We start from the raw sequence: 16,858 nt of genomic DNA, 5'->3' as shown, positions 1-16,858 counted from the left end.
AGGTACAGATACACAGAATAGTGGCAGAGGATGAGGCTGGAAAAAGAACTTGGGATCCAGTTACAAAGTGCTATGAATGCCAGATGAAGCATAATCCTCATTTAGCAGAAGTAGAGGGCCAAAATAAAACTTTCTTTTTTTATGATAGCATGCAACAAAGGCTAAACAAGAAAAACTAACAGTAAGGCTATGGTACCCCAACATACTGTTTTGAGAGTGGGGAAGGTGAAGAAAGAATAGATAATGAGGGATCAAAGAGAATTACAAAGAATAGAAATAGCTATGCCAGGAGGAAAAGCTGATTATTGTCCGAGTGGCTAGTTTTATATCTATGCCTATTATATTTTTAGAAAGTTGCTGCCAAACATTATGGACAGTAACATATTAGGAGAACAGTAGCAACCAAGGGGCTACAAATCCTGCTCCCATCTGGGCTCAATAAATGGCTACTGAGGAACAGAAAAGTAAGTTTTCTAAAGTCAACACCATACATGGCTCAGTCATTACAGAGCCGCTACAAAGAAAACCTCAAGCAACATATCTTAGTTATTTTTTATAATCACCAGAGTGATGTCTCTAAAAGTGATTCTAAAAACAAAACAACATGAAATGAAAACTTCTTACCTTTCCAGAACAGCAGAAGAGGATAACGAGGAACACAGGCAGGGCTACAGTCAGAATATAGACCACCCATAGCCATGGGCGCTCTTCAGCTGCCTCAATCATCTGCCCCACTACACCTGGCTGAAAAACAAGACAGGACTGATTGAAAGTTCTGGCCTTCGACACCAAACACAGGCCGTGCTGTTTTTCCGCAGTTCAGTTATGGCAGGGCACCATGCAGGATCTTCTTTTTCAGAGTTCAAGCCAAGATGTTCATACAATGTAAAAAATAAATTAAGAGAAAGTCTCCATCTTCTTGCTCTCCTTATAATCAAGATGATTTCACTCTCATAGGTGCAAAAGCTGACTGCTTCATCACCTGCAAAAGGTTCCCTTAACCTCGGGATCCAGTGAATTTCTTATCTCAGTATCCCTGGCTCTCCAATTCTTAGGTTGGCCACATGATCAATTGTTTGAAAATTCCATATGTAGTGTAAATCAAGACTCAACATATAAAAGTGCATTAAAATATAGCCTAAATGACAAAGTTCAAAATATATACCCAAATAATTTTAGAAAACCTGCACATAATATAGACTCTAAAGCCACTATATTAGACTCATGAAATCATGCCCCCAAACTATTGTGTCTTTCTCAGGCATATGGTTATACTTTTTATGCCAATATTGCCAAATGAAGGAAAAGATAAACCTTAACACGGATTTTCACAAAAATATCAGCTCCCTACAATAACAGATAGAAATGCACAAGCAGCAAACACGAACCTCAGCAGCTCCATCAGCAGCTTTCTTCAGGCCCCATCCATCGTTAGCCCAATCATCGACTACTCTTCGATCAGCACAAATGATAAAGTTGTCAAAAAAAATGTCAGAGGTCATGGACCACAGCTCCAAACCAATAGCACTAAAAGGAGTCATTCTGAAAGGTTCCAGATCTTCAAAGAAATCTGGATTTGGTATTTTCCTGGGTTTCCAGATGCCCTAGAAAAAAATGTTTTAGAAAATTATTTCACATAATGATAACAAGTTTATGATGAATCTACTGTAAATGGAATTTTGCATGAACAATGGAGAGAAATGCCAACTTGATGAAACTTGAAATAAGCAACAGGAAAAAAATAATAAATGCTACAGATTATTTTACACACTCTGCCTCTAAGATTTCAGGACTCCAACTACTTCAATTTCTACTATCACCCATGACCTTGGCCCAAACCAACCCTTCTCGTTTCTAGCCCATTCAACAGCTTCTACTCTTATCAACTGCTGATGAGAGCAGGAGGATAAGTCAGTAGACACTTCTTCAGTGGTGATTTAGAATAAAACATATGTGATCATCAATCAGCTATTCACATCTAGGTAACTACCTAGAGAAATACTTACTACATACACCCAGACATGTACAAGAATTATTATTGTAGCATTGACTCTGTAAGCCAAAGTGACAATCCACCTAAATGGCCACCAACAGGAGAACAACTAAAGGGCAACTTCTCTTTTTTGTTTTTTGAGACGGAGTCACACTCTGTCACCCAGGCTGGTCTCCAACTCCTGACTTCAGATGATCCACACACCTTGACCTCCCAAGTGCTGGGATTATAGGCATGAGCCACCACACCCAGCCTAAAGGACAACTTTTTTTTTTTTTTTTTTTTTTTTTGGAGACAGAGTTTCACTCTTGTTACCCAGGCTGGAGTGCAATAGCGCGATCCCGGCTCACCGCAACCTCTGCCTCCTGGGTTCAGGCAATTCTCCTGCCTCAGACTCCCAAGTAGCTGGGATTACAGGCGCACGCCACAATGCCCAGCTAATTTTTACATTTTTAGTAGAGACAGGGTTTCACCATGTTGACCAGGATGGTCTCGATCTCTTGATCTTGAGATCCACCCGCCTCGGCCTCCCAAAGTGCTGGGATTATAGGCATGAGCCACTGCGCCCGGCCAGGACAACTTTTTTAAAGTAAAATTTTTATTTTATGTTATTGTTTGACTACACAATTAAAAATACATTCACATAACATCTTTAAAGACTATGAGAAAAAAATTAAAAAATTACAAACAGAAAAACATATTGTTATATGTATATAAATAGACAAAGTACAAATTAATGATTATAAATAATTTTGCCAGGCACGGTGGCTCCTGCCTGTAATCCTAGCACTTTGGCACGCCAAGGTGGGCAGATCACGAGGACAGGAGATTGGGATCATGGCTAACACAGTGAAACCCTGTCTCTACTAAAAATACAAAAAGTTAGCTAGGGTGGTGGCATGCGCCTATAGTCCCAGCTGCTGGAGAGGCTAAGGCAAGAGAATCACTTCAACCTGAAAGATGGAGGTTGCAGTGAGCCAAAACTCCACCACTGCACTCTAGCCTGGATAACAGAGGGAGACTGTCTCAAAAAAAAATTTTTTTTAAATGCCACTGTTTGCAGAGATAATGATTTTACTAGGCTAGAAAGACAAAAGGAACAAAGGTCTGAGGGTGTACATTTCTGCATGAGATCCAAAGCTTCATAACCTTACTACTTGTATCCTCACCATCTCCTTTGGCCTTCAGTCTTTTTAAAGCTGTAAACATTGAGGACAAGCAGTGAGCTGACTTGAAGTAGTCAAGATGCTGACTCATACCACAGTCCTCTACTCATCACAGCACAGATTGCCCAGACTGAGCTTTGGATCCTATGGCCGAAGCAACCCTGGCACCCAAGAGCAGGGTACCCAAATCAACAGTTTTCCATTTTCTTTTTAAAAAATATATAGTTACAAAGTAACTATGAAAGTTATTCTTGGCTGGCCATGGTAGCTCTCGCCTGTAATCCCAGTACTTTGGGAGGCCAAGGCAGATGGATCACCTGAGGTCATGAGTTCAAGAGCAGCCCGGCCAACATGGTGACACCCCGGGTCTACTAGAAATAAAAAATTAGCCAGGTGAGGTGATGTGCACCTGTACTCCTAGCTACTTGGGAGGCTGAGGCAGGAGAACCACTTGAACCCAGGAGGCAGAGACGGCACTGTGCCAAGACTGCACCACTGCACTCCATCCAGCCTGGCCAACAGAGGGAGACTCCGTCTCAAAAAAAAAAAAAAAAAGAAAAAAAGAAAAAAGAAAGAAAGAAAGTTAAAGAAAGTTATTCTCTCCAATTTCTAGGTTTATCTTTGCAACGCCTAACCCATTAAGCTCTCTTTCAACTTAGGAAGTTTACTTTCTGCTTTTAATTCAATAGCTTGAATATAATGAATCCTGGCAGCCTCACTCTAGGTAAAACTTCTATCTGAATACAAACAGATTAATGAAAGTAACTCAACCATCAAGAGGCACAAACCTGGTAGCTGGGATTATCAATCATAGGAGGCTTCCATTTGCCTTTATAATTGGGGTTGTCAATCATAGGTCGCTGCCAGACACCACATCCAGGGGCTGACTCACATTTAGGGTTGGCAATCTGAGGAGCCTCCCATTCTCCATCCATGTCTTCATCCCTTTGGAGGTAAAACAACAAATTATAAACAGGTTCTATGATGCAGAACTGTAAGTAGCTGGCTGGCCCAGGGCTGCCAAGATCCTGCTGAAATGTTTTCAAAGTATCAGACCACTTTTTCCTGTGTTTCTGTATTTCCAGTAACAACAGGTTTTCAGAAAAAATACATTTTTAAAAAAAGAATATAGAACTAAAATTGTCAAATTCTACCCTGAAATTTGGGAAGTTAGCTATATTTAAGTATTAACTTTGACTTCAATAAAAACAGGTAACTTATGCTGGGTGCGGTGGCTCACGCATGTAATCTCAGCACTTTGGGAGGCCAAGGCAGGAGATCACTTGAGGTCAGCACTTTGAGACCACCTGGCCAACATGGTGAAAGCCTATCTCTACTAAAAATACAAGAAATATAAAAATTTGCTGGGGGTGGTAGCATGCACCCGTAACCCCAGCTACTCACAAGGGTGATGCAGGAAGAATCGCTTGAACCCAGGAGCTGAAGGTTGCAGTGAGCCAAGACTGTGCCACTGAACTCCAGCATGGGAGACAGAGCAAGACTCCATCTCAAAAACCAGGTAATTAAAAAAGTTAAGTGAAGTTCTCACCAATCCTCAGGTTTCTCTGCACCGGGATCAGGTACATACTCGGGCTCCTCGTCTAACCAGCCTTCGGGTTTTGTGGCCTCGTCATCTGGAATCTTAGCAGGGGCATCTTCATCCCTTAAACACAAAAGAAGAAGCCAGTTATGAAAACACTGGTCACAGTGTAGTCTTGCTTTGTGGATCAGAAACAGTATTCTAAAAATATTTTGGTCTTAATCTCAAAATTTAAAATAATTCCTCTTAGAAAATACTTGTGAATTATGTATCTGCTAAGGGCTTAGTAAAATAACTCATTACAACTTAATATAAAGACAACCCAATTTAAAAATGGGCAAATGATTTTAATAGACATTTCTCCAAAGAAGATATACAAATACATAATACAAATACATAATAAGCACATGAAAAGATGTTTAACATTATTAGCCATCGGGGAATACAAATCAAAACCACGATACCGCTCAGTACCAAGATGGCTATAATAAAAAAGACTCATAAAAACAAACACTAGAAAGAATATAGATAAACTGAAATCCTCATACACTGCTGGTGGAAAAGTAAAATGGTACTGCTGATTTGCAGCAGTTTCTCAAAAAGATAAACAGTTACCACATGACCCAGCAATTTCACTTTTAGGTATATATACCCAAGAGAAATGAAAATATATGTCTATAGCTAGGCAGAGTGCTCATGCCTGTAATCTCAGCACTTTGAGAGGCTGAGGCAGGAGGATCACTTGAGGTCATGAGTTGAAGACCAGCCTGGACAACAAGGTGAAACCCAGTCTCTAGTTAGAAACAAAACAAAACAACAACAACAAAAAAACACAAGGCCAGGCACAGTGGCTCATGCCTACAATCCTAGCACTTTGGGAGGCTGAGGCAGGCGAATCACCTGAGGTCAGGAGTTCAAGACCAGCCTGACCAGTATGATGAAACCCTGTCTCTACTAAAAAAGACAAAAATTAGCTGGGTGTGGTGACATGCACCTATAATTCCAGCTACCCAGGAGGCTAAGATAGGAGAACAGCTTGAACCCAGGAGGCAAAGGTTGTAGTGAGCTGAGATCGCACCACTGCACTACAGCCTGGGCAACAAGAGTGAAACTCCATCATCAAACAAAACAAAACAAAACAAAACAAAACAAAACAAAACAAAACAAAACAAAAACACAGCCAGCCGAGCGCGGTGGCTCAAGCCTGTAATCCCAGCACTTTGGGAGGCCAAGGCGGGTGGATCACGAGGTCAAGAGATCGAGACCATCCTGTTCAACACGGTGGAAACCCTGTCTCTACTAAAAATACTAAAAATTAGCTGGGCATAGTGGCAGGCGCCTGTAATCCCAGCTACTCAGGAGGCTGAGGCAGGAGAATTGCCTGAACCCAGGAGGCGGAGGTTGCGGTGAGCCCAGATCGCGCCATTGCACTCCAGCCTGGGTAACAAAAAAACCACAGCCAGGCACAGTGGCTCACGCCTGTAATTCTAGCACTGTGGGAGGCTGAGGCCAGCGGATCACTTGACGTCAGAAGTTCCAGACCAGCCTGGCCAACATGGTGAAATCCCGTCTCTACTAAAAATACAAAAATTAGCCAGGTGCAGTGCCAGCACTTGCAGTCCCAGCTACTTTGGAGGCTGAGACATGAGAATCATTTGAACCCAGGAGGCAGAGGTTGCAATGAGCCAAGATCATGCCACTGCACTCCAGCCTTGAAGACAAAGTAAGACTCTATCTCAACAAACAAACAAAATACAAAAAGTAGCCGGGCGTGGTGGTGCACGCCTGCAGTCCCAACTACTTGGGAGGCTAAGGTGGGAGAGGATCACTTGACCCCAAGAGGCGGAAGTTGCAATAATCTGTGACCGTAACACTGCACTCCCGCATAGGAAACACAGAGAGACCATGTCTTAAAAAAAAAAAGAAAAAACATATTTATATAAAAACCAGTACATGAACATTCATAGCACCATCATTCATAATCACAGACAAAAACAAGGAAAACAACCTAAATGCCCACCAAGGGATGGATAAATAAAATGTGGCATTATCAACACAGTAGAGTATTACTCAATCATAAAAAGGAATGCAGTACTGATATATGCTTCAACACAGATAAATCTGACAAACACTGTGTTAAGTAAAAGAAACTGGACAGAGAAAACCACATATCGTATGATTCCATTTATACGAAATGTACAAAGTGGACAAATGCAGGGAGGCAGAAAGTGGGTTAGTGGATGCTGGGAGTTGAACGGGGAGCAAACAGGGAGTGACTGCTTAATGGGTACAGGGGCCTTCTTAGGTGATAAAGCTAGTTAAGGAATATAATACGGAACAAGGCTAAGTCCAAATCTAAGAGACACCAAATATACAAATAAACTTGGCATTTACACTAGTGCAGCATGTAAGTTCAGTTACATGTATCTCACCTTTCAGGGAGGAAAAAGATCATCTAGGCTAAACATAGGAGGATACTTTTACAAAGAGTAAGAATTTCTTTGTTCAAAGATAGCCATATACGAGAATCCAGCCCCAGCGACCTTAATTTCTCCTACTCTTCAATGTGCACCCTATATAAAAGGCGATCTAATCTCTCCCCTGCATGTCAAGCTCATTGCTGTTCCTGTACTTCTGCAGATGACATTCTTCAATCAGAAACACCCCTTCCCATATTCACCAACTCCTTAAATCTCACTTCACTTCCAAGTCTCAATCTGATTTGCTCTGCTCCAAGGAACCATGCCTGGGTTAGGCACACCTGGTGCTCTGGTCCCCCGTGGCACCTTCTCATGAACCCTTACCATACCGCATGCCAACAACATGCCTCACAACTGGACTGCAAGCTCTGTGTAGGCAGATGGTGGTGTCCTTGTGGCTTTGTATTCTACCGCCCAACCCAGAACAAGTATTGTGTAAATAGGAAAAAGATTAATTTTCAAACTAAAATTTAACACGTCAGGACTTTGGCTTTAAATGTGAATTCACAGAAGCACTGGAGTAGTCAGGCCAAGGGATGTGAGATTCTGCCACAAACCAACAGTGTCGCCATGGACAAACTCTATCAATTGTGGCATTTTACGGCTTATAAAATGGTGAGTCAAACCAGATTACGACACTGTATATAGTACTATAGCCCCTTCTCAGCTGTAATACTCTCTATTCCTCTACAGGTTAGATTGCATCGCGGATTATTGAAATTATCAGCACTTACTCAACCAACATTTGGTTGTTGAAGCCACATGGAATATATGAAATGCTCCCTTATACTTGAAGACAGCTCCCCAAGACTCACCAGTCATCTGGCTTGACAGCTTCTGGATCTGGGATTTTTGGTCTTTCATCCCAATCCTCAGGCTTCCGGTCTTCTGGGTCCTCAATTTCACGTGAAGGATTAACAGGAGGAGTCATGTCATTTAGCAGATTTCCACTGTTCACAACAGATTGGTCCACTAATATTTCAAAACTATTATCTGGATTCAAGACTGAAAAACAAAAATAAATGCAATTAAAAATAGTTAATTTCCCAAGCTCTCTTTACCGTAGGACAAAAGATCATAACCTCTAACTTGAAGAAACAGTATAGAAGTATCATGACCTGAGGCTTTGGGGTAAGAACAATGCCTGGCTCTGGGGTCTTGGGCAACTTAATGCCCTTTTCCTTATGCATAAAACATAAATGCTTAGTTCCTCAGGTTTCTAAGAATTACAGCAAATGACAGTTAAAATCTGTAACACCAAAGACTTTATAGACACACATACACACACACACACATACACACACAAGTCATGAAACCTACATAAAGTAACACGATTATTGGTTTTATACAACTCATTATACACCAGTCAGCAGACAAATAACTTATAATAACTTCCAAGTACAAAAGGTCCATTTCTTCATTTTTATTTATTATTTTTATTTTTATTATTTTTTTTTTGAGATGAAGTTTCACTCGTTACCCAGGCTGAAGTGCAATGGCGCGATCTTGGCTCACCACAACCTCCACCTCCTGGGTTCAGGCAATTCACCTGCCTCAGCCTCCCGAGCAGCTGGGATTACAGGCACGTGCCACCGTGCCCAGCTAATTTTTTGTATTTTTAGTAGAGATGGGGTTTTACCATGTTGACCAGGATGGTCTTGATCTCTTGACCTCGTGATCCACCCGCCTCGGCCTCCCAAGTGCTGGGATTACAGGCGTGAGCCACCGCACCCGACTTCTTCATTTTTAATAGAGCTGATATTATTGAAATAACACAAACCTCTAATTTATTAAAATGCAGTTGGCCAGGCACGGTGGCTCACACCTATAATCCCAGCACTTTGGGAGGCCAAGGCAGGCGGATCAGAAGGTCAACAGATTGAGACCACCCTGGCCAACTTGGTGAAACCCCGCCTCTACTAAAAATACAAAAAATTAGGTGGGCATGGTGGCACCCACCTGTCCCAGCTACTCGGGGGGCCGAGGCAGAATTGCTTGAACCCGGAAGGTGGAGGTTGCAGTGAGCCGAGACTGGGCCACTGCACTCTCTGCCTCCCGGGTTCAAGCGATTCCCCTGCCTCAGCCTCCCGAGTTAGCTGGGACTACAGGTGCTCGCCATCATGTCCGGTTAATTTTTTGTATTTTAGTAGAGATGCGTTTCACCATGTTGGCCAGGATGGTCTCCATCTCCTGACCTCATGATCCACCCGCCTCAGCCTCCCAAAGTGCTGGGATTACAGGCGTGAGCCACTGCACCTGGCCTCACGGTTCTATTTTTAACCCCCATGCAAAATGAAAAAACAATTTTAAATCCATAAAAGCATTTTTTAAAATTTTATTTTATTTTAGACAGAGTCTCACTCTGTCACTCAGGATGGAGTGTGGTGGTGTCATCTGGGCTAATTGCAACTCCTGCCTCCCAGGTTCAAGTGAGTCTCCTGCCTCAGCCTCCAGAGTAGCTGGGACTACAGGCAGTCCCATGCCACCATGCCCAGCTAATTTTTTAAGTAGAGACGGGGTTTTGCTATGTTGCCCAGGCTAGTCTCCAGCTTCTGAGCTCAGGCAATCCACCCACCTCAGCCTCCCAAAGTGCTAGGATTACAGGCGTAAGCCACCGTGCCCAGCCCTATGGGCCCCATAAAAGCATCTTAAGTATGATATATACCAAAGCCTGGATTCCACACCTAAATATCTAATATGCAACTGATCAGGTTATAGCACATCCAGACAAGGAATCCTATGCTGCTGTGTCAGTGATAATGAAAATGAAAGCTTTTTTGAGGAAGAACTTCACACTCTGTGTTGTTAACAAAGTTCGCGCCAGGTGAGGTGGCTCATGCCTGTAATCCCAGCACTCTGGGAGGCAGATCATTTGAGGTCAGGAGTTTGAGATCAGCCTGACCAACATGGTGAAACCCCAACTCTACCAAACATACAAAAAAATTAGCTCGGGAAGCTGAGGCAGAAGAATCATTTGAATTGGTGAGAAAGAGGTTGCAGTGAGGTGAGATCGTGCCATTGCACTCCAGCCTGGGCAACAGAGCAAGACTCTATAGCACAAAAAAAGAAAAATTATTATATTCTAGGCCAGGTGCAGTGGCTCACACCTGTAATCCCAGCACTTTTGGAGGGCTGTGGTGGGCCAAGAGGGTGAAGCTCTGTCTCTACTAAAAATACAAAAATTGGTCTCTGTGGTGCAATGGGTTACTGTGTTTGGCTGTTAACTGAAACTGAAAAACACAAAAATTAGCTGGGCATGGTGGCATGAGCCTGTAATCCCAGCTACTCTGGAAGCTGAGGCATGAGAATCACTTGAACCCGAGGCAGAGGTTGCAGTGAGCCAAGATCAGACCACTGCACTCCAGCCTGGGTAAGCAAGACTCTGCCTAAAACAAATTAAAAAGGCTATTATATTCTTCATAAAGAGGCATGTTTATTTATGATCTCAAACTGGCAGGAAAAGCTTCAATAAATAAACAAACAAAAACATATATCCAAAGGATTCAACTTAATTGTCAACTGTCCAGGTATTAGACAATTATACATAAACTTGGAAGTTCAATTATAAGATACTTCTGAAAAATTGTCTATTTTTATTGGATTTATGGACACTTCTGGAAAACTGTATGTCTATTTTTATTGAATTTATGTATAACTGCATATATAATTTATTATTCAACATTTATCGGCCGGGCGCAGTGGCTCAAGCCTGTAATCCCAGCACTTTGGGAGGCCAAGGCGGGTGGATCACGAGGTCAAGAGATCAAGACCATCCCGGTCAACATAGTGAGACCCCGTCTCTATTAAAAATACAAAAAATTAGCTGGGCATGGTGGCGCGTGCCTGTAATCCCAGCTACTCAGGAGGCTGAGGCAGGAGAATTGCCTGAACCCAGAAGGCGGAGGTTGCGGTGAGCCGAGATCGCGCCATTGCACTCCAGCCTGGGTAACGAGAGTGAAACTCTGTCTCAAAAAAAAAAAAACAAAAAAAAAACATTTATCAACAACAAAAAAAGGGGGAAGAAATTAGGTAGGTCAGCAAAGCTCTTTATAGGATATAAAAAAAACACCTACTACTTTTTTCTTTTTTTGAGATGAAGTCTTGCTCTGTCAACCCAGGCTGGAACGCAGTGGCAGATCTCAGCGCTGCCTCCCAGGTTCAAGAAATTCTCTGCCTCAGCCTATGGGCTGGGCTTTACAAGTAGCTGTGATTACAGGTGTCCACCACCATGCCAGGCTAATTTTTTTGTATTTTTAGTAGAGATGGGGTTTCACCATCTTGGCCAGGCTAGTCTTGAATTCCTGACCTCGTGATCCTCCCACCTCAACCTCCCAAAGTTCTGGGATTACAGGCATGAGCCACTTAACCCAGCTATCCTTTTTTTTTTTTTTTTTTAAGATGGAGTCTCGCTCTGTTACCCAGGCTGGAGTGCAATGGTGAGATCCTGGTTCACTGCAAACTCCGCCTCCCGGGTTCAAGTGATTCTCCTGGTCAGCCTCCCAAGTAACTGGGGTTACAGGCACCCACCACCACGTCTGGCTAATTTTTGTATTTTTAGTAGAGATGAGGTTTCATCATGTTGGCCAGGCTAGTCTTGAACTCCTGACCTCAAGTGATCTACTCACCTCAGCCTCCCAACATGCTGGGATTACAAGTGTAAGCCACAACACCTGGCTAAAAAAAACTATTCTTAAAATTATCTCAAACCTCAGTTCCTGTGGAAAAGAAGTTTGTTTGTTTTTTTTCAGACAGCATCTCACTCTGTCACCTAGGCTACAGTACAGTGGCAAGATCATGGCTCAGTGCAGCCTCGACTTCCTGGGCTCAAGCAATCCTCCTACCTCAGCCTCCTGTGTAGCTGAAACTACAAGCACACGCCGCCATACTCAGTTAATTTCTTAACATTTTGTAGAGACTCAGCCTACATCCGACTCAGCCTTCTAAAGTGCTAGGATTATAGGTGTGGGCCACCACATCTGGCCAAAGAGTTTCTTTTAATGCTGACAAATTAAGCTCATTTCCCAACTAAGATATTAAGTGAGGAGATTTTTTTTTTTTTTTTTTTTTTTTTTTTTTTTGAGACGGAGTTTCGCCCTTGTTACCCAGGCTGGAGTGCAATGGCGCGATCTCGGCTCACCGCAACCTCCGCCTCCTGGGCTCAGGCAATTCTCCTTCCTCAGCCTCCTGAGTAGCTGGGATTATAGGCACGTGCCACCATGCCCAGCTAATTTTTTGCACTTTTAGTAGAGACGGGGTTTCACCATGTTGACCAAGATGGTCTCGATCCCTCGACCTCGTGATCCACCCGCCTCGGCCTCCCAAAGTGCTGGGATTACAGGCTTGAGCCACCGCGCCCGGCCAAGTGAGGAGATTTTTTTTTGGTCGAGGTGGACAGTCTTGCTCTGCTGCCCAGGTTACAGTGCAGTGAAACGACCTCAACTCACTGCAACCTCTGCCTCCTGGGTCCATGTAATTCTGCTGCCTCAGCCTTCCAAGTAGCTGGGATTATAAGCATGCACCACCATACCCAGCTCATTTTCGTATTTTTAGTAGAGATGGGGTTTTACCATGTTAGCCAGGCTGGTCTCAATCTCCTGACTCTAAGTGATCCGCCTGCCTTGGCCTCCCAAAGTGCTGGGATTACAGGTGTGAGCTACCACACCTGGCTGAGATTCTTATTTGCAGGCTGGTGTACTCTCTAGATATACGATCTTTTTTTTTTTTGGAAATGGAGTCTCACTGTCACCCACGCTGGAGTGCAGTGGCACAACGATCTTGGCTCCCTCCTGGGTTCAAATAATTCTCCTGCCTCAGCCTCCCAAGTAGCTGAGGTTACAGGCATGTGCCATCACACCTGGCTAATTTTTTTTTTTTTTTTTTTTTTTGAGACGGAGTTTCGCTCTTGTTACCCAGGCTGGAGTGCAATGGCGCGATCTCGGCTCACCGCAACCTCCGCCTCCTGGGTTCAGGCAATTCTCCTGCCTCAGCCTCCTGAGTAGCTGGGATTACAGGCACCCGCCACCATGCCCAGCTAATTTTTTATAGTTTTAGTAGAGATGGGGTTTCACCATGTTGACCAGGATGGTCTCCATCTCTTGACCTTGTGATCCACCCGCCTCAGCCTCCCAAAGTGCTGGGATTACAGGCTTGAGCCACCGCACCCGGCTAATTTTTGTATTTTTAGTAGAGATGGAGTTTCACCATTTTGACCAAACTGGTCTTGAACTCCTGACCTCAGGTGATCCACCCATCTCGGCTTCCCAAAGTGCTGGGGTTACAGGTGCAAGACACCACACCCAGCCAGATATACAATCTTTAAATTAAATGGATGATATAAGCGTAATGCCATAAGCCCCCAAACGAATGGTTTTTCTTACTTAGTGTGTAAAGATGTGTTTTCTTATCAGTAAAATAGGTCTTCAGATCTGCATCTGGCCTCTTAGCATGCTTTTCTTCATAAATACCCGTTTTGGGGTTCTTGTGTCGGAAGATGAAGTGCAGTTTATAGTCCTCTCCACATTTATCTGGACCAAACATAATCGTATAAGGGGTCTTGTCGTGGAACTGATCCTTCAGAAACAAAAATGGTTTATTTGAAACCACTCTAGTCAAAGTGTTCAAAAGCAACATTTCAAAATGTCTAATAATTCTTATAAAATTTCAAATATATTGGTGACAGTTAAAGGAAAAGCTAATTACAAGGCTTAGTGAAAAGGGATAATCAGCAATCATCAGTTAATTTAAAATAACATATTTAAGTGCTTAAAAAAAAGTAATGCACCTATTTAGACAGTTAGTGCTTCTCTCATAAAACAAAAAAATAAGCTTGCTAAAACCAAAACTTACACAGAAGCAAAACCAGAAATTCAGATAAAAACAGCTGGTAACAACTTAAGAGATTCACACTTCAAACAGAAAGCACATTAATGTCAAAGTCAATATTCCCAACTCGTCAAAAGAGTTAAAAAGCAGGGGAGGAAGTCTTTATTTTTCACAAGTATTACAAAATTACATAATTCTTAGAAGGTAATAGTGGGTGTCCAGCCACATTCCAGAAATGGGAATTACATACCAGGTTGAGTTCTGATGTTTTAGAAAGCAGTTTCACATAGGCACCGCCACATTCTATTCCATTTTGGAAATTAACCTCATACCTAATATCAGAGAGAAAAGCAGAAAATTGTATGGCATTTTGAAAGATCTAAACTCTCTTAATGTACTCATTCCCTCATCTTAGTCATGTTTTATGATAGGTCAAATGTTTACCCTTACAAAGGATTCCATCTTCTACTGTTTTTAAATAGCTACCAAGTTCCATAAAAATAAATTGAACATTAATGCACATTTCCAGTAAATATGTTCTGCACAATCTGCAAGTTATTTAGTCAGGAAAATGAGTTATCAGTTTGTTTCAAAATAATTTTTTGGGCAGGAAAAAATATTAATTACAAGGTGTTTAAATTCACCCAAAAATCCCTAATACAACTTATATAATCTCATATTTTTTAATCTGATCACGATTTGCAAAATAATTTTTTAACACAGAGTAAAAGTTGTATAATGTCTTCTAAGATTACCCTTTCTAGAAAGCTTTTATCCAACAAGCATTTCACTTACTGAACAATGAGAGGCTTGGTGTCAAATAGGAAGGGTTTGTTCAGTTTAGCAGAGATGGCATGATGCTTCGCCCGAGACATCAATACAAGTCCTTTATCACCTGGAAGCTTTGATTCCTTCATTTCATCTACCTCCCACTTTCCTACAAGACAATACAAAAAAATTCTGCTCCTTTACTCTGCCTCTGAGAACCCTTTAAATGGCAAAAACAAATAAACAAACAAAACACCCCCCTAAAAAACCCCACTCCTAGTTGTATAAATCTGTTTTACTGGGCCAGGCGTGATGACTCATACCTGTAATCCCAGCACTTACAGAGGCTGAGGCAGGTGGATCACCCAAGGTTTGAGACCAGCCTGTCAACACAGTGAAACCCCATCTTTACTAAAAACACAAAAATTAGCCAGGCATGGTGATGGGCACCTGTAGGCTACTTGGTGGGCTGAGGCAGGAGAATCACTTGAACCCAAGAAACAGAGGTTGCAATGAGCCAAGATTTTGCCAGCAGCCTGGGCGGCAAGAGTGAGACTCCGTCCCAGAAAAAATAAATACATAAAAAATAAATAAACACACTTTGACAAATATTATTAGGATATGCTTTTTTGAAACTGTAGTGTATTATACTACTGTATAGAAATGACCTATTTCCAACATTCAGCAGCACAGGTGATTAAACAGATCTAATCTTATTAAATATAAGGCCACACATACACCTCTAAACCTTAAATAAAAGTTAAAAATAAAATAAAAAGAATTATTAGGCAACACACAAAGATGGCAAAACTTCCATGGAAAAATCTTAAAGCTTATTATTCCCTTTTAAACTAATCTTAGGAAATGCCATGGAGACAACATGTAAACCTCTATCTGCTATTATATCTAAACAAAATGAAATTCTCACCATCATATTTGGCAATTTCATCATCAGTATCATCTTTCTTGGCTTTGGATAAAATCCACCTGTAATTAACACAAATCCCAAAATCAGTCTTAAAATGACAGTTGAGTTATGAGGGAAAACTATGTAAAATACTCATAAAAGTAGGACCTATTCTGCTCTTAGCCTATTGTAGCCACTCTAATTTTGATTTTTAAATCTGTCACACAACTAATGATAATACATTATCTTAAACTCACAAACCTATAAGAAAAAATACCAAACCTATAATTCCACCGATGTTTTAAGATCAAGAGAAAATTTTTTTTCTCCATCAAAGAACAAAATGTAGGGTAGAGTGGGGGAGGGAAAGGAATGGATGTAAAAACCACAAATACCAAAAGACTATTTTCCGACATGGATATTAACACTGAAGACATTAAAGTTAGATATTTCAGTCTGGGCACAGTAGCTCACCCCTATAATCCCAACATTTTGGGAGGCCGGCGCAGGTGGATCACCTGAGGTCAGGAGCTCAAGACCAGCCTGGCCAACATGGCAAAACCCCGTCTCTACTTAAAAAAACACAACGATTAGCTGGGCATGATGGCGCATGCCTGCAATCCCAGCTGCTTGGGAGGTCAAGACAGGAGAATTGCTTGAACACAGGAGGCGAAGGTTGCAGTGAGCTGATGTTGTGCCACTGCACTCCAGCCTGGGCAAAAGAGTGAAATTACATCTCAAAAAATAAATAAATAAATAAAATAAAGTTAGACATTTCACCATATAAGATACTATCCAAAAAGGAATCCACTATCTCATCTTATTTACATAATGTTTGAATCTAAGATGTATTTCTCTGAAAAACACTTACCCTGACAGAGTTCCTCTGTCAAAAGAATCAGCAAAATATACTTCCCCTGTTGGAACTGGAGCTTTGTAGGTGACCTGTGTTAAATATATAAATGAATTAAAATTTTAAATTTTCAGCAACATGCCTTTTTACCTAGAATTTATTTTCCTGGTTTGCTTTCAACTGTCACAAAAATTTCATTGCTGGCTTTCAAATTCAATCCATGTACTTGGCCTCTGGCAAAATAGAACAAAAGCTGCCAGAGAGATCAGTAAGTATTTTAGCAAATTTTGCTTTCCCTTTGAAAAGGATCCAAATTTATCTCTTCATGA

At 41.8% G+C, this 16,858-nt stretch overlaps 1 protein-coding gene across 4 annotated transcripts in view; it reads right to left on the bottom strand.

Moving 5' to 3' along the window:
* The window catches only part of CANX (calnexin), a 46,875-nt gene that overhangs the window by 6,443 nt on the left and 23,574 nt on the right, over window positions 1–16,858 (bottom strand). For all 4 annotated transcript variants that reach the window (XM_039460647.2, XM_039460646.2, XM_039460648.2 and 1 more), the window contains exons 3-12: window positions 16,548–16,621; window positions 15,698–15,756; window positions 14,797–14,938; window positions 14,252–14,333; window positions 13,557–13,749; window positions 7,995–8,184; window positions 4,709–4,822; window positions 3,948–4,104; window positions 1,389–1,604; window positions 625–744 (exon numbers count right to left, since the gene is read on the bottom strand). In XM_039460647.2, coding sequence (XP_039316581.1) covers window positions 625–744; window positions 1,389–1,604; window positions 3,948–4,104; window positions 4,709–4,822; window positions 7,995–8,184; window positions 13,557–13,749; window positions 14,252–14,333; window positions 14,797–14,938; window positions 15,698–15,756; window positions 16,548–16,621 — 1,347 coding nt within the window. The remainder of the gene's footprint in view (window positions 1–624; window positions 745–1,388; window positions 1,605–3,947; window positions 4,105–4,708; window positions 4,823–7,994; window positions 8,185–13,556; window positions 13,750–14,251; window positions 14,334–14,796; window positions 14,939–15,697; window positions 15,757–16,547; window positions 16,622–16,858) is intronic.

This window comes from Saimiri boliviensis, chromosome 20 (assembly GCF_048565385.1).
Source record: "Saimiri boliviensis isolate mSaiBol1 chromosome 20, mSaiBol1.pri, whole genome shotgun sequence".
In the NCBI taxonomy this organism is placed as follows: Eukaryota; Metazoa; Chordata; class Mammalia; order Primates; family Cebidae; genus Saimiri; species Saimiri boliviensis.
Note: the sequence above shows the minus strand (reverse complement) of the source record. Positions and strands in the feature narration are given on the sequence as shown.